At 55.6% G+C, this 21,907-nt stretch overlaps 1 protein-coding gene across 1 annotated transcript in view; it reads right to left on the bottom strand.

Annotated features, from left to right (window-relative positions):
* The window catches only part of SLC9A1 (solute carrier family 9 member A1), a 52,643-nt gene continuing 30,736 nt past the window's right edge, over positions 1–21,907 (bottom strand). The window contains exons 2-12 of the mRNA XM_018056627.1: positions 13,012–13,472; positions 9,426–9,676; positions 8,308–8,525; positions 6,959–7,161; positions 5,392–5,481; positions 4,865–4,935; positions 4,569–4,742; positions 4,235–4,349; positions 3,968–4,069; positions 2,453–2,525; positions 1–1,888 (exon numbers count right to left, since the gene is read on the bottom strand). Of these exons, the coding sequence (XP_017912116.1) occupies positions 1,542–1,888; positions 2,453–2,525; positions 3,968–4,069; positions 4,235–4,349; positions 4,569–4,742; positions 4,865–4,935; positions 5,392–5,481; positions 6,959–7,161; positions 8,308–8,525; positions 9,426–9,676; positions 13,012–13,472 (2,105 nt within the window). The 3' untranslated portion in view covers positions 1–1,541. The remainder of the gene's footprint in view (positions 1,889–2,452; positions 2,526–3,967; positions 4,070–4,234; positions 4,350–4,568; positions 4,743–4,864; positions 4,936–5,391; positions 5,482–6,958; positions 7,162–8,307; positions 8,526–9,425; positions 9,677–13,011; positions 13,473–21,907) is intronic.

Here is a 21,907-nt window from a genome sequence, read left to right on the forward strand (position 1 = left end):
TCTATCAAAAACTCACACGGATTTATTAGAATATGAAAAAGATTCGGTTTCTTCTGTACAGGCGGCAGAGCGGCAGCAGCTGTGGTGGCTTTGAACACGGTTGTCAACGTCACCCTTGCATGGGGACTCCTGCCCAAAACAGCACTTTCATGGAGAGGAGGGGGAGATGAGCACCCTCTGCCCAGTCCACTGGGCAGGGGGATGCTCTGACTATTGCACGATCCTGGGGAAAGGAGTACCCTAGAGAGAAGGACAGAGATCACCAGGCCTGGGCCGGGCCCATGGCAGCCTCGGGAGTAGGCCTGTATTTCTGTGAGCAAAGGCCTCTGGGGCCAGGGCTCCGCTCACCCACCAGCCCCGGCCAGTGGGAGATGCTCAGGGGACACCCTGCCCCCCTCCCAAGGACAGGGCTCTACAGCAAGCTGAGTGCAGTGCTTACAAGAGAGGTTCCAGGGGCCAATGGGGGCGGGGAGCGGGAGGAGAGAGAACAGGCCAGCAGGAGCTGAGGGCCAGGCCCAAGAGAAGGAAGGTCCCAGGAGGCCCAGCATCTATGAGTTAGAGAAAGTCACCATTGGGGCGTCCGTGTGTGTGTGTGTGTGTGTGTGTGTGTGTGTGTTGGGGGTGGGGGGTGGTGAGGTCATTTCTGAAATCAGAGCCCTGTGGACAGAGGACTGATTTGGGGAAGTGTTGGGCAGACAGGCACGTATGCGGATGAGTGATGCTCTGGAGTAGGATGGCAGGAGTTCTGTTCAGGCAGGGGTTTCAAAAATGTTTTAAAAACAGGAATGCCCTCTGTGCAAATAGAATCGTACATGGAAGTGTGAATAAACAAAACAGATAAAAAGGCAGCACTCTCTGGAGCTCCGATCAGCAGCCCCTGAAGGGCCCAGTGGTCCCTGCTGGAGCCCAGTTTGGAGAAGCTGAGTCCCAGCTCCAGACAGAGCTCAGAGGTGCCCTCAGCCTGCAGCTCTGAGTAAGGACAGGTCAAGTGAGGTGGCCAGGGTGAGAGCCGGCGGGGGGACGGTATGGCCACGGTCCCCAACCCCTCCCCAAGTCCAACGCCTGGTCCCCTAGTCTCTTCCCTGTTAATGGAGGCCCCGGCTCCTTCCCTTCCCAGGAGGGACCAAGGCTGAGCCAGAGGCTCTTTGGTTAGAAACTTAGATTGACTTGAATGAGTAGGGTGACGGAATGGGAGGGAGCCCGCAGAGGTCTAGGGGACTCAGAGGCCCTGGTCAGGGTAGGGAGAGAGCTTGGCTCGGGAGGGGGCAGGGTTTGCCTCACAGCCAGGCAGGTCCGCCTCCGAAGGATGGATCAGGAAGGCAGTTCTGGCGGGAGGGAGGGCGCTTCCCGGGAGGCAGGGGGAAGCCGTGCTGCGGTGGGGGCTGTGGGCCCAGCTGCCATGCGGTGGGGGGGGCTGGGGCCAGTCCAGGTTGGGAAGGATGAGGGGAACACCCCCCACCCTCCACCGCCCCGCGAGCAGCCCTGGCTCTGGTAGGAGAGTCCGTGGTGGGAGGGCACCACCCGCTGGCCCCCCCTCCGTGCTACTGGCCCTTGGGGATGAAAGGCTCTCCCTCCCCAGGCTCGGGGTGTGGGCCTGGGTCACTGAGGCAGCGCTGTATCCTCTGAGAGCTGGGGCTGTCGCTCGGCGCCGGGGTGAAGACGTCGTCGGTGCCCGGGGACGAGGGCTCCTTGGTCCGCATCGTGAGGCCCCCATCGGGGTCCTCATCGTCCTCCTCCTCCTCGGCCAGCCTGCCCGGATCCCGGCTCAGCCCCAGGACCTTGCCCTTCAGCTCCTCGTTCACCAGGTCCACGGACTCAGGTGACTGCGGGGAGGCCGGGTCAATGGTGATCACAGGCAAGTCGGCCTTGGGCTCATAGGCCAGTGGGTCTGCGAACCAAGAGCAAGGCACACACTGGCTTCCGGCCCTGAGCCCTCCCAGTACGTGGCCCACCTCTGCCCGCAAAGAGTCAGCCTGTGAGTGCGGTCATCCTGGTATGCTTCAAGTCACTCTGCACGGGCCTTTTACGAGGCCAATAGTTCCTCCTCCCCTCGGACTGTGCTCTCCAAGGTAGGACTGTGCTCCCCTGCTCAGCCCTGGGGCTCCCATAGGAGTCCCTGCTTCAACGAAGAGCCAGGCTCCCTCCTGAGCCCCATGTCCTGGAAGGCCTGCCTTGGTCCCCCACATGTCAGAGAGCCCAACAGTGCAGCCCCCTCCAGCCTCCCCGCGGGCACCCAGCTCCTCAGCGTGAGCCCCTCTGTGGAGCACTCTGTCCCTGGGGAGGACGGCAGGGCCACTTTTCTGGGGGGCCCCCCTCTGGTGAACCCCCAACTCCACCTGACATAGGAGGAGTTCACGGCTTGGCCCATGAGAAGCCCATCCTCCCTGCAGGCTCTCTGAGGCCCGTGCCCAGCCTCAAGGCTCCTCGCGGGGCCCCCCATGGCCTGCCTTACCTGAGCCGATGCGGGCCCGCGACATGGTGGGCGAGTCCAGCTTGTGGGCCGGCACGGTCAGGTAGTTGCTGATCTGACAAAGGAAGAGCAGGTGGGGGCAGGGGGGTGAGCAGAGGCACCCCGGGCCGGTGGCCGCACACCCTTCTTTGTGTGTCTGGGGTGCCCGCGCCCTCTCCACCCATGCCCGTGGCAAGCCTGAGCCAGTGCTGGGTCCTGAGGGCCTGGCCCAGCCTCTTGTCGAGCTCCAGGGTGACCCTGAACACTCCCACACTGTCCCACCTCTCCCATGGGGGTACCAGCCCAGCCTCTAGCTCCTGCCCTCATTTGTCCCTAAGGACAGACCCACAGTCGACCTCAAGAATGTCACCTGGGCCCTGGATGACCCCCGAGATTCTCAATGCAACACGCTCCAGCTGAACTCAGCTACTTATCTTCCTTCAAAACCTGCTCCTTCCTTGGTGTCCCCTCAGCCACGCCACCCGCCTACCCCAATCAAAGGCCAGCTGTGACCCCTGCCTCCTTTTCCTCTTCCCTCGGTCCCACCTCAAACTGGTAACCAAGTCCTGCCACTCTGACCTCCTAAATGTCCCTTGAATTCTGCCTGCTCCTCCCCTACCCCGCCACCCCCCTAATCCACCCGCACCCCTTTCCACGTGCTTCCCTCGCTGAGAACCGTTCATGACTTCTCCATGCTTTGGAAGAAAGCCCAAACCCTTAACGCCATTAACAAGCTTCCTTGAAAGCTGAGCCCCTCAGTCTGTGGTCAGGAACTTGTGTATAGTTTCTTTCCTTCTGCCTGGCCCTTCTCCTGCCCACACTCCCTCCCCCAAGACTCTCATTCCTAAGCGCACTCTGACCACTTCCTTGTTTGAGGTGCTCAGAGCCCCTTGCACTTCCAGTTCTGCCCGGGGCCACTGTGTGCTCCATAAGGGAGGGACTGGGCTGATGCACCACCGGATACACGGAGGCAATTCTGCCGCTTGGCACTTAGGGAGAGCTCCACAAATATTTTCCTGAACGAATGAATGAAGGCATGTGTGTCTTGCTTTCTGATTCTGAGCCTTAGTTTTCCTTTCCTCTGAGCCTTAGTTTTCTCACTAGAAAATGAGAGGTTAGAGCACGTGGATAGACTCTTCTAGATCTGATACCCGAGGACACAGTGGGGAACGGGGGCCTCTTTGCTGCTCTGAGTGGAGAAGAGGTGGAGAAGGCAGCTTTCTGGAACTTTCCCTGGGGCTCAGCCTTTGAAACACATGGGGGGTGCGTGTGTGTGTGTTCAGTTGCTAAGTTGTGTCTGACTCTGCAACCCCATGGACAGGGGAGCCTGGAGGGCTACAGTCCTGAACACAGGAGAGCTACAGTCCATGGAATTTTCCAGGCGAGAACACTGGAGGAGGCCAAGACACCAGATGGGAGTGGCTCTGTCTCCCAGAGGGCTGGGTGGTGGTGATGCAGGCAGAGGAAGAGCCCAGGTTTCCAGAGAAAGGCAGGAGCCGGCTCCAGCTGCAGACACACCTTCTGCTCCAGTTGCCTGGCCTTCTGTCTCCGGAGCAGCATCTGGTTCCAGGCCTCCTCGTAGGGGTCGGCCACCAGCGTGTGTCTGTTGTAGGACCGCAGCTGTGGGAGGAACAGCTGTCAGGCAGGCCCAACCAGGCCCCGGAAGCTGGGCCTGGAGGGGCTGGGGAGGCTCTGGGCATGTGGAGCAGAGGAGGGTGGGGCGGGGCGGGGGCAGGGGGCTCCTCTGCGGTAAGTGAAGTGGGCCGGGCAGGGGCAGCCCCTCACCCTCTGCCTGGTCTTCTGCAAGTTGTTTCTCAGGATTTTGCGGATCTCCTCTTCCTTGTCCTTGGACAGTGCTGGTAGGATGCGCTCGGCCGGCAGGGACTTGGGGTGGATGTTCCTGGGATAACAGGCCTCAGATTAGAAAATTCCTGGGACTCTGGGGGCTGGGGCAGGACAGAAGGGTCCCCTGGGGATGATCCGGTTGGGTGCGCCAAGCCTTGGGTCCTCAGTGTGATCTGCCCGCCCGGTGGAATGACCTAGGGACCCGCTCCAGGTGGGTGTTGAGGGGTCAGCATGTGGCTTGCAGAAGCGGCCGGGGTTGGCCACTAGCACTCACTGCATGGAGACGGTGGAGACGGCCGAGGGGATCTTGCCCATGCCCCCACTTTCCACCAGCTCGATGGCCTGCTTCATCTCCATCTTGTGGTAGAAAGCGATGAGCTGGGGCTCCTTGGAGCGCTCACCAGCTATCAGACACTTCTTCACGTACTTCTTATTAAACCGGTTGAGCCTGGTGGGAGGTGGGAGGAGATGGGTGAAGCTGGCTTCTGCAATGGGAAGATGCCCAGGCCCCTGGGGGGAGACCCTTACCGGCCCCTCCCCGCCCTCCTGCCCACTAGGCCTGCCACCTACTTGTCTTTCCAGTGGTGGTGGCCGTAGTGGCCACAGATGTCCTCGATGCCTGTCAGAAGGTGGTCCAGGAACTGAAACGTGCCCAGGGCCAGGTCAAGCCTTACTACTGGGCTCCTTCCGGACCAAGACTCCTGAATGGGCCCCCACCTTCCACCCCAGTGCTGCTCTGCTCAACCCAGCCCTGTAGTTCCAGAAGCAGCCAGGAGGTGGCGCCCACACCCCACTCATCCTGAAGCCCTGTGGACCCCTCCAGCCCTCTGCCACTGGGGCCCAGCTGAACCCTCTTCTCTGAACCCACTTGTGCCCAGCACCTGGGCCAGGTTCCTGCAGAGGCAGAGACGGCATGACGCCCTCTCCTCAGGTTCCTGGCTGCTCACACCACCCCTCGCTATGGGGTGACCTGGTGTCCTCAGGAGGCACTGGATGAGGGAGGAGGGGCTGCCTGAGGACATGGATGCAAGGCCTAGCTGACCCCAGCTCCCTAAGCCTCCTCCTGCAACACAGGGCCCAGGCCCAGCTGCCGGTACCTGCGTGTGGATCTCCTCGTTGATAGAACGCTTCGTTTCTTGCTTTTTCTTCACAGCCAGCAGGTCTACCAGGGGCCGAATGGTCATGCCCTGGGGGGTGGGTGGGTGTCAGGCACTCCAGTTCTGCCACCCTGGCCGGGAGGCCACAGAGGTCCTCCACCCTAAGGTCCCTGAGCCTGGGATGCCCTTTGCTCTGACGTCCCCAATCTCCCAACATCCAAGCTGCGCTTATATTAAGCCCACTTACTCCTGAAGACATGGCCAGGGGGTTCACATCCAGCCAAGGGACTCACACACAAGCCAGCTAGCCCGGGCCAGAGTTCAAGTGTGAGCTCCACCACAAATGCACTGTCACCTAACAGGGAAGACCACCTCTGCTCTGGCCCCCTTGCAGGTTTTTGACCCAGAAGGACCCAGTAAGGACAGCAGTAGCTAATCTAACTGCACACTTGTCAAGTGCCAGGGCCAGTGGTGTTTTCACTAGAATTAGCATTTCAATACCTGCAATGACCCCTTCCTTGTCCCCATTGTACAGATGAGGAAACTGAGACTGAGAGAGGTCAAGTAACTCCCTAAGGTCTCACAGAAGTAGTAAAGCCGGATTCAAACTCAGGCAGGGAGGTCCCTACCTCAATGCTGCGTTCATTAAAAACTGACTTAGTAAACCAACTGCAAAATAAGGTGATAAAATATTTTGGAAGATGGAAGCAGGGCAAGATGATCAAAGAGGCAACCTCTTCTCCTTTTAAAAGACAGAAGACAAGTCCAGCCCCAGGAGGTTTGCTCTACACTGTGCTCTCTGGAGAAGGCAATGATGTTTCCCACTGAGGGCTTGTCTAGGGTTATGATCCAGGAAACATGGAGCAAACACACAGATGAAGTGTTTCTCACTTGCCCAAAGTCACGCGTCAGATAACGAGAAATGGTTTACATCATCTCAAGCTGGGCTCCCTCAGGGACTCCAGGGGTGGGTGAGGTTCTCAGCTAAGCCTGAGTCGTTCAAATGCACAGAAATCACAGCCAACAGCTGGAAGGACTCTTCAGGATCCGCTGGTCCAGTCCCCTCACTTCACAGATAGGGATCTGAGACCCAGAGATGGGAGGAGAATCTTTCCAGGCTCACACTGACAGCAGCAGAGCTCTGGCTAACGATCTCCGACGGCGCCGCTCAGGGGCCGTTTCGCCTTTCCAGCCCCCGTGCTGCGCTACTGCCCCCATTTGACTGATGTGGAAACTGAGACCCTAAGAGAATAAACCACTTCCCCAAATCCCTACCGTGAGCTTCACGGTCCTGCCGACTGGACACACTCCTCTCAGCGCTACCTGGGCTCCTGACTGAGCTGGGCAGCATCACTCCACAGTGACGCGTGACCAGGCTCTTCCTTTGCAACTGAGCACACCGAGGCCTGGAAAGGCGGGGGCTTGTCCAGGGCTGCATGAGGTGCTGCTGGAGCTGGAACTACAACCCATGCTGCCCGCTGCCCTCCTAGCCCCGCTCCGGCATGCACTTCCTCTTTCCTGGCAGGGTCAGGGTCCCCAGGCAGGGCTGCTCTGCCCTGTCCAGCACCTGCACAAAGACGGTGAAAAAGATGACGGTGATGATGGCCGTGAGGAACAGGTCACACATAGGGAAGTGCTTCTTGTCCAGGAGGTAGCCCAGGGAGAAGGCGATGGCCCCTCGCAGGCCCCCGTAGGCGATGATGAACTGGTCCTTGGGGGTCAACTTCACGATGCGGAACTTGTTGATGAACCAGGTCAGGCCCAGCACGCCTGCCAGGGAGGGGAAGCAAGGGGTCAGACTGTCCTAGACCCTCATGCCTTTTGCAGCTGGGAGATTTTCTGTTTGGAGGAAGCCTCCACTGGTAAACCTGCCCAGCTAATTCATATCTCAGGTCCCTCAGTCCAAGGAGCTCCTAATCCCTCAATCCGAGAGTTGGGTGGATCTTTAAGGGAGGTCCCTCACCTGTATATACTTTAGAGACATTACAGAGGCCTCCAGGGGCTGGAGGGCAGAAGGGTACCAGGAAAAGAGATGAGACAAGACTGGCTACAAGTTAATACCTATTAAATATGATAGGTACACGGGGCCTACTTTTCTATGTATTTGAAATTTTCTGTAATAAAAAGTTGTTTTAAAATGCTACGGCTTCCCTGGCGGTCCAGTGGTTAAGACTTCATGCTTGCACTGCAGGGAGCACGGGTTCGATTCTTGGTTGAGGAGCTAAGAGCGCACCTGCAGCATGGCCGGGGGCGGGGGGCGGGAATATTGCAGAGGCAGGTCGGAGTCCAGTCTCAACCCCATAGCCCCAGAATCTCCAGAGGATGAGGCCCAGGATGAAAGGGTTTTTAAGACAGCACAGCAAGTTAAGTGCCACACCCAGACCTAAACTCAGAGAGGAGGTGAGATCCATGGGCAGAAGCCACATGGTCACTGAGGTAACGTGTATCCAGAAGGTGAAGCAGCTGCCCAAGGGCCTAAGGCCTGGTGCCCAGCGGTGCCCAGGTGTGCCCCGGGGCTGGTAGCAGCGTTTGGGAGGCTCTGCAGCAGACTCCGCAAGTGCCAAAGTCACGCGTGGGAAGAGGCGGTGCAAAGACCACAAACCTGAACACAGATCTGGCCCTGGGGGCCTCAGTCCCCTCCTCAGATACTGACTGGCTCAGAGTCCCAGGGTTGCTGAGGCCTCTTCCACGGGCACACCATGGCTGTTTCCCCCGGGAGCGCGGCCCTCTATCCCCTCCAGGGCCCATAAGGGCCTCAGCACTGCAGGGAGCGGGAATGGGGAAGCCCCCATCCTGCAGGGGCGCTGGGAGCAGCCTGGAGTCAAGCCTGCCACCTCCACACACAGCATGCACCTAGCTGCCACACGCACACACCCCCTGCCACGTGCACACCCCTCTCCAGGCCCGGCCCCTCACCCAGCACTCGGGCGATGAGGCAGAAGAGCAGGGTGCTGATAACAAATGTCCAGTTCCAGTGGTGGGAGCCGGCCACGGTGGAGACGCCCAGGAAGATGAAGATGAGGGTTTCGCTGACGCTGCTCCACATCTTGAGGAAATACTTGATGGTCGTGTGGGACTTGTGCGAGATGTTGGCCTCCACGTAGGGGCGCATCACCACGCCCGAGGCAATGAGTCTGGGGGTCAGGGGAGGAAAGAGCGGGGAGCAGGGTTCAGAGTTGAGTCGCACCCTCCCAGGGCGCCTCCAGAGACAGGGAGGCAGGCAGGGGCCAGGTGCCTGAGCTCCTCTCACGGGTCAGACGCCTCTGCCGGCTTCCAACCCCTGTTCTCAACACTCTCAGCCAACCCTGCAGACACGGGTGTATTCTGGCATTTTCCAGATGAGAGATCTGAGACGTGCAGAAATGAAGTCACCTGCCCATGGTCACACTGCCACAGAGTGGCAGAGCTAAGACACGAACAAAAGAAGTTCTGCCCGGCTCCTAAGCCTGGGCCTTTTCCCCGAGGCCCTGCAGCCTCTCCACCTGACAGGGGTCACGCCTCTGGCCACAGGTTTATCCCCCCAGAGTGTGGTGTCCCCGCAGGAAGCCCTCCCAGCCTGGCGCCCACACTCGGGCTCCACTCCGACTGGCCCAGCCTCCTCATTGTCACCCCCATCCCCGTCCCCCAATCCAGCCTTGGCACTTCCAGTGACTTCCCCTAGCGGAGCACCTTGACACCTCACGGCTTTCCCGCTCCCCCCTACCATCCAACCCCAACTGCAAGATGCAGCTGGGGCCTCAGGACTCCCGCTACAAGGGAAGCCCTGAGCACCCTCACTAGGGCTGCTGAAGGGAGCAGCGGGTGCGAGTGCCTGCGTCCGGAGACCGCCAAGGTACTCCCTTTGTAACAAGAGAATAAAAGAAATAGCTGGGCTAAGGCTTTCCAGAACCTTAAACTCCGTGCTTCCGGGCAGCCCTGAGACTTGAAGCCTGGATCCGGGGGGGCTGGGCCCTGGGGAGCTCCCTTTGACCCTCCAAGCCCGGGGGAATCTGAGTTGGCGCCCCCCCCCCCCCCCACGCCACGCCCAGACTCACGCCATGATGCCCGACAGGTGGAAGAGCTCGGCCGACAGGTAGGCCATGTAGCTGTAGAGGAAGACGAAGAGCGGCTCGATGACGCGGATGTGGGAGGTGAAGCGGGAGGTGAAGGCTGCGATGACCCCGTAGACCACGCCCACGAACACCCCGCCCAGGGACACCACGAAGAAGCTCAGGAAGCCGAGAATGATGTCCACGATGCCCACGCGGTCGTAGTTGGCAAACTCCTCAAAGAGGTGATACAGGACCTGGGAAGGGTGTGCAGGCTGGTTGGCAGGCAGGTGGGCATCCTGCCCTGTGGCTCCTGGGGGTCACCCAGGGTGGGGCCCTGCCCCATGGCTCCTGGGGTTCACCCAGGGCGATTCTGTCCCCTCTGTTGACCACAGCCAAGAGGTGGCAGAGGAGTCTGGGGGCCAGAGGGTCTTTGGGCCTGCAGCGGGCTATGTAGAAAAAGAGCCCAGCTCTGCAGCCAAACCACCTGGGTTAAAATTCTGACTCTGCTGCTCCCCAGCTGTACACATGGGGCAAATGACTCAACCTCCCTGTGCTTCAGTTTTCCTGTCCAGAAAATGGGGGCAATAGTACTGACCTCATAGCGCTATTGTGAGATTCAATTAGTTAATGAAGGCAAATTGCCTATCACAGCATTAGCTGCTATTCACCGAGCTCATCGTGCACGCCCCTGCCTGGATTTTGGTCTTTCCTTTAGCACAAAGCTGGGAAAATTCAGATAATGAACTAGACTAGGACTTCTTAACTGCTGAAGCTTTCTAAAAATACACTCAGCCAGCCCATACTCCACTTGGATTGTCTGGAAGTGGGACCCAGAAATCTCTGTTCAACAAGGCCCCCAGAGGGTTGCAATGAACCACCGAGTTCAGGCACTGTGGAACCAGAGGCTCTCCAGGGCTTCCCCACCTCTGGGCTGGGGAAATAAATGGTCATTGTAACACCACCATCAGACTTTAAGTGGCACTTCATACACTGTAAAGCCCTTTGATTATGGTCATCCTGTTTGCCACACAACAGTCTCATGAGGTAGGCAGGCTAAAGATGCTTGTTCCCTTGCTAAACTAAAGCTCAGAATGGTGAAATGATGTGCCAGAGGACCCCCCACCCCCCGGAACCCCTGCCCAGGAGCAACAGCACTGGGCCCAGAGCTTGGTCCCTGCCAGCAGTGGATGGGCCTCCCTGGGGATCCAGCTTTGAGTTGCTATCTGCCTCCTCTTAGGTGCTGGTTGCCTGGCCTGCTCCTAGACAGCTCTGCCCAGAAACCAGCTGGGGAGTGTCCAGGCTGAAGGAACGCAGAGGCAGTGGGGAAGAAGACCTGGGGATCCCTGAGACAGACCCTCCAAAGCCCCCAGTACCTGGGCCACACATGGAAGCAGGGCACCTTTGCTCCAGGGCCAAGGCCTGAGGCCACACAGCTTGGGGAAGCCTTCAGCCCTACCATCTGGGTAATGGGGCATTCACACCCATGCCTAGAGTTCTAGAAAGGGCCCGACTTGGGCCAGGCAGGGAGGGGAGATGCCAAGCACTGGCCGGTCTCCCGTGTGCCTGGACACAGCCGTCTGGGAGACGGGGCAGGGCTCTGGCAGTGCGTTCTCAGCCCTGGGCTACCTAAACCTACTCTCGGCCTGAGGAAATGCTCAGGTCCCTAAAGAGCACTGCCTGGAACAATGGGGCAGGTACAGAGGGCAAGGTCCTCATTTCTGGCCTGGCACCACTGTCACTGGGACTACAGAGGCAGAGTCGCATAGTGCTAAGCATCTGGACTCTGGACTCAAGACTGTGTAGATCTGAACCCCAGTTATATCATTTATCAGCTACTATGATCTTGGACGAGTTCCTTAATCTCCCAGTGCCTCAGTTCCCTCACCTGAAAAACTGGGAAAAATCACCATGCTAACCTCATGGAGTCTGTGCAGATTAGCTGAGACCATACATGATCAGACAGGAAGCACGCAGTGAACACGAGCAATGACTACCACCACTGCCCCTGTCTCGGGGAGGCATGGCCACGGGCCCACAGTGGCCAGACGGGGGCATCCACTCTTGCAGCCACGCCCCACTGTTCCCCAAGAGTGCCAGCCTGAACCCCAACATACACCCAGATCCTCTGGGGAGGGCTTCATCTCTGGCACCCACTGCTTTTGCAGATATGAGTGAGTGTGACTCCCGTCAGAGCCCCGGGTGGACGGCAGGCTCAGGACAACGGTCCCTGCTCCAGATGAGGAAACAGGCCTGCATGGCAGCCATAGGCAAGGGCGGGTGCCCGAGGAGACAGGACAGATGGGCCAGCCTGTGGCTGCCCCGGCTTCACGAGGAGCTGACAGGGGCGCCAGGGGAAGGAGAGGGAGAGGAAGCCGAGGCTGTTGGCAGGCGACCACTACTGTCAGTAGCTTCTTTGAGGTGCGGCTTCCTGAGCGGCTGGGAGAGAAGTGGGAGTGCATGTGTGAGCGTGCACAGGGCGTGCACATGGGTCCATGAGTTTTCCTGTGGGGGCAGCTGCTCTCTGAGGGGTCCAGCCAGGAGGGGGATGTAGGTGTTTGCACAACACAACACAAGTGTGCACATACACGTACCTGCTTCCTGAGGAAGCCGGCTGGGAGGAAGGGTATGTGGAAACATACACAGCCTTGCCACGTGCAGACCCTGCGGTGGGGGTGTCTGTCCTCGCTAGACCCGGGAGGAACGCACTAACTACTCTGCCACATCCCAGCTGTCAAAGGTGAAGCCCAGAGAGGTACCGTCACATGCCTAAGGTCACACAGTAAGCAAGTGGCCAACCCAGACTGACCCACTTTACTTGCCACGTTCTGGAGGTTTTAGAGACAAGGTTCCTTTCCATGAATGCTGCCCCCGAACTCTGCACAAATTAAACTCTAACTTAAGACATGTGTGTGTGTGTGTGTGTGTGTGTGTGTGTGTGTGTATGTACGCATGCGTGCTCAGTCATGTCCAACTCTTTGGCTGTAGCCTACCAGGCTTCTCTGTCCATGGGATTTCCCAGGCAAGAATACTGGTGTGGGTTCCTCCTCCAGGGGATCTTCTCAACCCAGGGACTGAACCTGCATTTCCTGCATTGGCAGGTGGGTTCTTTACCACTGAGCCACCTGGGAAGCCTTAGCTTATGACACAGCTACCAAGAAAGCTAAAATGCCCCTCAGAGACTAACTGGTCTATAAAGGGTAAACTGAGGTACAAAGAGGATAAGTCATTTAATCAAGATCACATCAGAGTGCATCAGGGACAGAGCGTACGGCCTGGTCAGGCCAAGAGCTCAGGCCCTGCAGTCAGATAGACCTGGCTTCCAATTTCAGTTCTATCTATTCTACTGAGTTATTTAACCTCTTTAAGCTTTACTCTTTATCTGCAAAGTGAGACTAAGAAGCACCTCTTAGCGTAGTCAGGAGGATAACTGAGATAATCCCTGCCGGTGCCCAGCACGATGGCCACACATAGCAAGCAGGACTGGACACTTGCTGTCTTACTATCATGAGCGGGGGGATGTGGGATTCTCTCTGGACCTGGACTTGGGTCTGGTTCTTGTGTGCCCCGGGGCGTGGTCCCTGCCTCTCACCACAGTGACGGCGTCATTGAGCAGGGACTCCCCAAACACAAGGATGTGGAGCAGCTCGTTGATGTGAATCTCCTCGAAGACGGCCAGCACAGCCACAGGGTCCACGGCCGAGATGATGCTGCCGAACAGCAGGTTCTCCAGGAGGCCGATGTTGTTGATCTGCTCGCCGCCCACCAGGCACACGGCGTACATGAGGCCGCCCAGGAAGAAGGCGTTCCACAGCGTGCCCACCACGGCGAAGATCAGGATGGTGCCCAGGTTCTCCGTGAACTGCCGCAGTGGCAGGAAGTAGCCGGCATCCAGGATGATGGGTGGCAGCAGGAAGAGGAAGAAGACTTCCGACTGCAGGATGGGGGGCGTCTCGCCCACGCCCTTGATCAGACCCCCCACCAGCAACCCCACCACAATCAGCAGGCAGCTCTCCGGGACGATGCTCGAGATGGTGGGGATCACGTGGAAACCTGCAGAGGGTGAGATAACGGAAGGCCGTGGGCTTGAGGGGAGCCAGGAGAACAGAACAGAGCTGGGGCTGAAGGCTGGGGTAGGACCAAGAGGGGCTCAGGCTTGGTCTCAGGGGGCTGCTCTGTTAACTCTCTGAGCCTCAGCCTCCTCGCCTAGAGCTGATAACTCCAGCCTCACAGGCTAATATAACGCAGTTATGGATTATGTTTATACATAACTAAGTGATGTGTAAATTACCTGATGATGTTGTTGAAGTGCTTTTTTCAAAGGACATACAGATGCTCCCTGTCACTGTCATAAAGTAGGAGAAAGAAGCAGGTCTCCAGAAAGCAGAAATTATACACTGATTACCAAGGCTCCAAGTACCACCCAGTTCCCTGACTGCCCCGTCTGCCCAGGTTAGGGTAGGGGTCCTTCTCTGGTGCCTTCCCCTCTCACAACTCCAATCTGCAATCCTGAGGGCATTACCTAACACCTGAACCCAAGTCATCTGTCCAGGCACAAGTTCATGGAGACGGATGTAAGCTCAAGACCAGGCATAACAATCGAAAAATTCTGTCTAAGGGAAGACATCCAGTTCCCCATCACGGAGGCACTGAAGCAAAAGGCAGACAATGGCTGGTGGAGAAGTGACACAGGAGACAGGAAGGAGCACAGAGGAATCAAAGACTATGAGCGCAGGAAGGAACCTGGGGATCATACTGCCTGGGGCCTGCAAACGTGCAGCACGCACGCAGCGACTTCCAATCCCAGCTTCGCGTGCTTTCCCGCTGCGCCCAGAGAGATGCTCAGGAAGCCGACAGCAATCAATGGGTTCTGCGCGTGAGACAAAACCTGTTTGCCATCCTGTTTCTCACCCAATTCCACCCACTTTAAAGAAGGGGCAACTGAAGCTCAGGGAGGGGAAGGGACTCACCCAAGGTCACACGGCTCATCAGCAGTAGAACCAGGACAGAACCCAGGTCTGACTTCACCAGCTTCTATCAAACTCCTCCTTCTTTAAATCACCCCCTCCTTTCTCCCCATTAAGGTGAAAATGCCCCTCTGCCTGAGGCTCACCAGCTATCTCCCCAAGCCAGGTCCTGGCCAGCAGCAGCAGCAGGCCACCGTCTGCAGCCGGCCCCCTTGGTTCCAAACCCCGAGCTGGGAAGCGGCAAAAATCCCTTTCAGAGAGGGCCCCTCTCAATGCCAGCTCCGCCCCCAAGCTGCTCATGGGTCTCTGGTTTGTTTTGCGTGGGGAGGTGGGTGGAGAAGACCTGGGACATAACCCCCAAGGTCCGCTTGGTTAGGATGGCCTGCTTGCCACTTTGCTCGAGGTGGAAGCTCTTGCTCTCCTCCCCTGCTTAGCTTGTAAACTCTCTGCAAGCAGATTCCATCTCTGTTTATGATTATGTCCCCAGGGTTGGGGATACAGGAGGTGCTCAACTAGCATCTACTGATTGGAAAATGCAAAGGGCTTGGCCAGGACCCACATGAATCTCTATAACCTGTCTGGCCAGGCCTCTTCTCTCTTTACCCCTGGAGAAGCTTGGGAAGGAAGAGGAACATCCCTCCCCAGGCCCAGAGCCCTCCTGCTCTCAGGTACTGATCTGGGTGGTGCCAGCTACAAGTCAGGACTCAGTATACCATCCAGGCCCAGAGCCAAGCACCCAGGGCCTGGATGTCACAGGGCCAAGCACCCAGGAGATACAGTCGAATCATGTTGGAAAAAAAACAGATCTCCATCCTAGGCCAGGAGACTTCAAAACCGACCTGACCAAGAGTCATTGCTTTTAGGACTTCCCTGGTGGTCCAGAGGTTAAGACTCTGCTTCCAGCCCAGGGGGTGCGGGTTCAATCTCTGGTCAGTGAACTGAGATTTCCATGCTGGGTGGTAAGGCCAAAAAAAAGTCACCACTCTCACTGAGACATGCACTCCTCTTACCCTGCCATACCCGTCCGTCTTTGACTGTCAGTAATGCTCAGGGTTCCTATGGCTGGTACACTGCGAAGGGCTAAGTCAGGCTGAGTCCAAGTCTTCCTTGCTCTAAAGATTAAAGTCCAAACTTCTAGCATGCCCTTCATCATCAGGTCTTGCTCATGTCTCATGATCCCTGCTTTTTTTTTTTTTGACCTCGCCATGCATCTTGTAGGATCTTAGTTCCCTGACCGGGGATTGAACCCAGGCCCACGCAGTGAAAGCACTGAATCCTAACAACTGGTCCCCCAGGGAATTCCCCCCACTGCCTATTCTTATGTTTCAACCTTGACAAACACCTTCCAATTCGCTCAAGTGAGGTACACCCTCTTTGGCCTGCAGAATTTTGCCTAGTCCAGTCTGCCTGACCAGAACACTGTTCCTCTACCCACACTGTATGTGGCTGACACCATATCCTTCTGCCTGTCTCCATTCCCTGACCACCCCTGCCTGCCTGGGCTAGAGCAGGAGTCCCCTGGTGTGTCCCCCATCATAACCTTTGACTCACAGTCATGACCTGGATTCCTCTTTCTCCCCGACACCCAGTGAGGTCAGACAGCGCAGGCAGAAGCAGTGAAAGAGGACAATGGCACCACACCCGGGACCTGTATCTGCCTTGAGGGAAGACAAGACAGCATGGGGTTTGGGGGAGCCAAACCCAGCCAGCCTTCCTCAATGCCCAACCCCCACCCCAGAAGCTGAGCAACAAGAGCTGCCACAGGGGTAAGCAGAGTCTAAAGAGGCAGCCCAGGGCAAGTGGAGGACAGTGTTGACCTCTACCTAGACTGCTAGGCTTTGAAATTGCCTCACCACCCTCTATGCCATCCATCCAATCCACAGAGCTTTCCTGGCTGCAGGAATGCCAGGCAATGCACCAGAGACCAGTAGGCCTCAGCCCACTGGGGGAGCAGAGGGATGTGTGTGTGTGTAACACTCCAGGAGCAATAACATGAAGAACACTCCTTACTGCTAAAGGTGCACCGGGAGCCAGGCACACGCCACATCTTTAGTCCTCACAGTGCCTAGCCCTGTGGGATAGTTATTGTTCCCACTTTGCAGAAGAGAAAGTTGAGGTTTGGCAAGGTTCAGTAGCCTCCCCAGAGGGCAGGGGAGGAGCTTGACTCTAGCTCAGAGCATCTCACTTCTTCAAGTGAGTCGGTCCTCACAGTACCTGGGGCTGGTGTCCTGTCCCCAGAGCAGAACCACCCCCCCGGCCTTCCTGTGTCAGCCCTGCCTCTCGGGGGGCAGAATCCCGGGCGCTGACGGGCAAGGGGAGGGGAGGGGAGGAAAGTCTGGAATCCACCTGGCTCCTGGCCTGCGGGTAGGCTGCACATTACTGGAAAGCGGCTTCTGGCGGAAGGGCGGATTCTGTCATCAGGCAAAGCGGAAGAGGGCCTGATGGCCTGTTCTGACTTGTCCCTCTCCCAAGGCCCTGACTCCACCCGTTGTCCCCACCCTGCACCCTGGGAACTAAGTGAAGTGAAAGGGGGACAGTTGGGCCTCTGGGCCCTTGACCAAGACCCAGCATTGAGGCAGGACCCCAAGGTGCCATGAAATGAGGCAAAACTTCTAGGCCTGAACTTGTGACAGTGGTGATGTCACCAGGATGCAATCAGGGGTGGGGCAGAGGCCACCAGACTCAGACCCAAGCCGTGAGAGCCGACACGGACCTCAGAAGCCACCTAGATCCTCCATCACACGGTTGGGGAAACAGACACAAAGAAGGGTGGCGATCTGTCAGGTCACGTTCAGTGCCCCCATGAGGACCCATGAAGCTGAAGTCCAGGGATCGCTCGAGCCACACGGCCTCCTGCTAGAGCCCCCAGACCTCCCAGAGCAAGGACGGGAGGAGAATGTCTGGAATTCACCATCTCCGGGCCACGGGGCGAAACCGCTTACGCGGTTTGGGGCTGGCTTCCCTTTTTAGGTGAAGAGGCGGGGGCAGGGGAGTGGTGTTTCTCACTCTGTCCGGCGTGGCTGACAGCTGGGCAACTGGGGGCACACACATATACACACTCACTCTAGCTCTGACACATGCTCACTCTGCCCACTGCCTGACACACACACTCTCTCACATTCTCTCTCACGCACATTCCCCCTGGTTTCACTCTGACACGCTCTCACACACAGACTCTGACCACACACTCATTCTCTTTCACACCCATGCACACAATCACCTACATTCTCGCTGTCTCTGACACGCACGCTCTAAGACATTCACGCTCACCAGCCCTCTCTGTCTTACAGACACACACACATACTCTTTCTCTGACACACACAGGTAAAGTGAACCGGCACGCGACTCAACTGCAGACTGATGAGGGGCTCTTGGTCCCCGCAGCCTCTCTGTACTTCACTGTGAGAACGTTTTATTTACATCCCAGACCGTCCCCACCTGCTGAGACTGGGCGCCGTGCAGCAGGCAGGCAAGACTGTCCCACGTCACCCTTGGTTGCCAGGGTGAAGGGATATCTCAACCCCACTGGCCACATCTCTCCCCTGGCCTGGCAGTCAGAGGGGAGTGCCAGGAAGAGGGGCCTCCCTGGCCTCCCAGAGCTGGGTCAGCAGGGACCCAGGGGCACATGAGGGGCTCTACCGCCCTAGTTCCTGGCCTGAGGACTGCTCTGGGGCTGCAACTCGGCCAGGTCCCAAGGGATTCCTGGTTGCACAATGATTCCATGTCTCTAACTCCCTCTTCAACTGCCCCAGCAACCAGTCTCTGCTACAGTAATGAAAGGTGATCCCTCCCAGGGAGAGCCTGGCGCTCGACAGTTTACAGCAGCTTGCTCTGCTATGTCTAACTCACCTGCACCTCACCAGGCTCTGGGCCGTCACAGTCACCATCCCCCCATTTTAGAGATGAGGAAACTGAGGCACAGAAAGGTGAAGCAACTTGCTCGAAGTCCAGTGGCTAGCAACTGATTCAAATCCAGGCAGTCTGGTGCCACTCTGGGTTCTCAGCCACTTGCCACATTATCCCTGGTTTTATTCTTATTTTGTTTCTAAGGGGTGCATCAGAACCCAGGACTGAAGAGCCCCAAAGCGGTTCCCAGGGGGGACCGGAGGTGGTATTTCTTTCCATGAGCTCTTCTCCAGGGAAGTCTTGCTGTGGCTGTTCTTCCGCTCAAGGAAAGACCTTAGGGAACCCTTCCATCTTCTCAGTTCCCAGTTAACTCAGCCGGAAGGGGGTTAGTCTTCTCCTAAACTCCTAGGGTAGGAGGAGAACCAGAGGGGCTCTGACTCTTCAGTCAGATTTCTTCTCAGTGTGGATTCTTCCCAGCATCAAGTCAGCTCTGAGGTCCAGATACAGCCGCTGCCTCAGTAGGCTTTGCAGCCAGACCGGCAGAGACAAGACGCATGGCACCCACCACTCTGCCCTGTGTTACAAGCAGGACGGAGTCACTGACTTGTTTGGTGACTTTGGGCAAGTTACATCTCCTACCCTCAGTTTCCCCGTCCATGTAAAAGCCTATTTCAGAAGGTTTCTGGAGCCCAAGAGGACCTAATAAGGGTAAAGAATAGCAAACACTACTGACCCTCAATGTCGGCAAAAAGTGGTTCTATTATTGTTATAATCTTCAAAACCAGGTTTAAACCAGGTTTAACATGAATCACTCTATGTTATCATGACCTGTTGCACTTGTCCATCATTTACGACGGACATCACTTTAAGCTCTGCAATGGTGCGAACTTTTTAAGTCATCTGGGTCTCCAGCTATCAGCATAGAGTGGGCATTAACTATTTATGAACTGAGACAAAACTGACTTTCAGATGTAAAGTGTGGGAAAGAGGAAGGAGATGGAAGAGACGCTGAGATTTCAAGAGTAGGTGATGCTCTCAGAGCAGGGATCCATCTGAATTAGGCTTTGAAGGATCAAGAGAAGTTTGCCAGAGAGAGAAGGAAGAAAAGAGCCATTCTAGGTCTGTATTACAAGTATCCCGCAAACGGATGTATGGATAATGGGATGAATGAAAAACAAGGAAAGAAAAAGACAAATAGCAAGGCTGAATTCACCAAGCCTTTGCCAATATCCAAACGTGAGAACTGCCAAGATTAAATGAGATAGTGTATATAAAACACTTGGCACAGTTCCTGTTACACGTGTCTTTGAGTCTTGGTCCCTCCTGTCACTGGGGTGATGATGAGTGACCAGGGTAACTGTGTTTTAGAGCTTCTGGCCCACAGAAGACAATTTTTTTAAAATGTACCCACCCAGTAAGATCATAATTCACTTTAAGATATAATCTCTAGCACAGAAGAGAAAAACACTTACTGGACACTTAAGAGGGTTGGATACAAGACTTTCACATATCTCCTCTCATTTTATCTCATATCCTGACCCCCATTTAATAGATGCAGAAACCGAAGCTCAGAGAGGTGAAGTGACTTCCCCAAGGCTGCAGAGCTGGGAAGTGGAAGAGCCAGAATCAGAACCCAGGTCTCCCCATCACTAGTCTTTGTGGCAGGCTGCATCAATGACAACTAAGCCTGCGAGCATCAGAGGAAAGAGAAGTCAAGTCTGCAATGCGCCTCCCCTGCAAAACAGCCAAAAATAAATGTGTTCCAAGTACCTGGAGAGGAATCGTCCCCCACGCCGGGGGAGTCGGTCTCTGTCTGTGCCCTTCCCCATCATTCTTCCAAACGGCACCTCTATCTCTGTTTTAGTCCCCGTCTCAGGGAGACAGGGTCTGGGTGGGAACATCCAGTCTGGGTGGGAAATTAGCTAATAAATCAGCGGAGAACACAGCAGCATATGCTGGGCTCCCTGAGGCATAGGGAAAAGAGGACTCGGTCAGATCAAAAACGTGCGTTTCAGGCCTGGCTCTGGCCTTTAGTAATCAAGAGGCTTGAGCAAATCATGAGATCACAGACGGGCCTCGGTTTCCTTGTGTGTAAACAAGTGAGAATCAAGGCACTGGACATAGAAGCACCTTGTACCTTGTGATGTGGCAAACAAACTTCGGAGATGATCAATAAATGAGAAGGACAGAAATTCCAGTCCCTTATAATGAAAAGGACATGTTTTTTGGGTGTTAGTTCTAAAAGGTCTTATAGGTCTTCATAGAACCGAAAAAGATCTTCACGACTAAGATAATCACGATGGTATGATCACTCACCTAGAGCCAGACATCCTGGAATGTGAAGTCAAGTGGGCCTTAGAAAGCATCACTAACAACAAAGCTAGTGGAGATGATGGAATTCCATTTGAGCTATTTCAAATCCTGGAAGATGATGCTGTGAAAGTGCTGCACTCAATATGCCGGCAAATCTGAAAAACTCAGCAATGGCCCCAGGACTGGAAAAGGTCAGTTTTCATTCCAATCCCAAAGAAAGGCAATGCCAAAGAATGCACAAACTACCGCACAATTGCACTCATCTCACACGCTAGTAAAGTAATGCTCAAAATTCTCCAAGCCAGGCTTCAGCAATATGTGAACTGCGAACTTCCAGATGTTCAAGCTGGTTTTAGAAAAGGCAGAGGAACCAGAGATCAAGTTGCCAACATTCGCTGGATCATCGAAAAAGCAAGAGAGTTTTCCAGAAAAACATCTATTTCTGCTTTATTGACTATGCCAAAGCCTTTGACTGTGTGGATCACAATCAACTGTGGAAAATTCTGAAAGAGATGGGAATACCAGACCACCTGACCTGCCTCTTGAGAAATCTGTATGCAGGTCAGGAAGCAACAGTTAGAACTGGACATGGAACAACAGACTGGTTCCAAATAGGAAAAAGAGTACATCAAGGCTGTATATTGTCACCCTGCTTATTTAACTTACATGCAGAGTAGATCATGAAAATCGCTGGACTGGAAGAATCACAAGCTGGAATCAAGATTGCCGGGAGAAATATCAATAACCTCAGATATGCAGATGACACCACCCTTATGGGAGAAAGTGAAGAGGAACTAAAAAGCCTCTTGATGAAAGTGAAAGTGGAGAGTGAAAAGTTGGCTTAAAGTTCAACATTCAGAAAACGAAGATCATGGCATCTGGTCCCATCACTTCATAGGAATAGATGGGGAAACAGTGGCTGACTTTATTTTGGGGGGGCTTCAAAATCACTGCAGATGGTGATTGCAGCCATGAAATGAAAAGACGCTTACTCCTTCCTTGGAAGAAAAGTTATGACAAACCTAGATAGCATATTCAAAAGCTGAGACATTACTTTGCCAACAAAGGTCCGTCTAGTCAAGGCTATGGTTTTTCCAGTGGTCATGTATGGATGTGAGAGTTGGACTGTGAAGAAAGCTGAGTGCCGAAGAATTGATGCTTTTGAACTGTGGTGTTGGAGACTCTTGAGAGTCCCTTGGACTGTAAGGAGATCCAACCAGTCCATTCTGAAGGAGATCAGCCCTGAGTGTTCTTTGGAAGGACTAATGCTAAAGCTGAAACTCCAGTACTTTGGCCACCTCATATGAAGAGTTGACTCACTGGAAAAGACTCTGATGCTGGGAGGGATTGGGAGCAGGAGAA

This window comes from Capra hircus, chromosome 2 (genome assembly GCF_001704415.2).
Source record: "Capra hircus breed San Clemente chromosome 2, ASM170441v1, whole genome shotgun sequence".
NCBI classification, from domain to species: Eukaryota; Metazoa; Chordata; class Mammalia; order Artiodactyla; family Bovidae; genus Capra; species Capra hircus.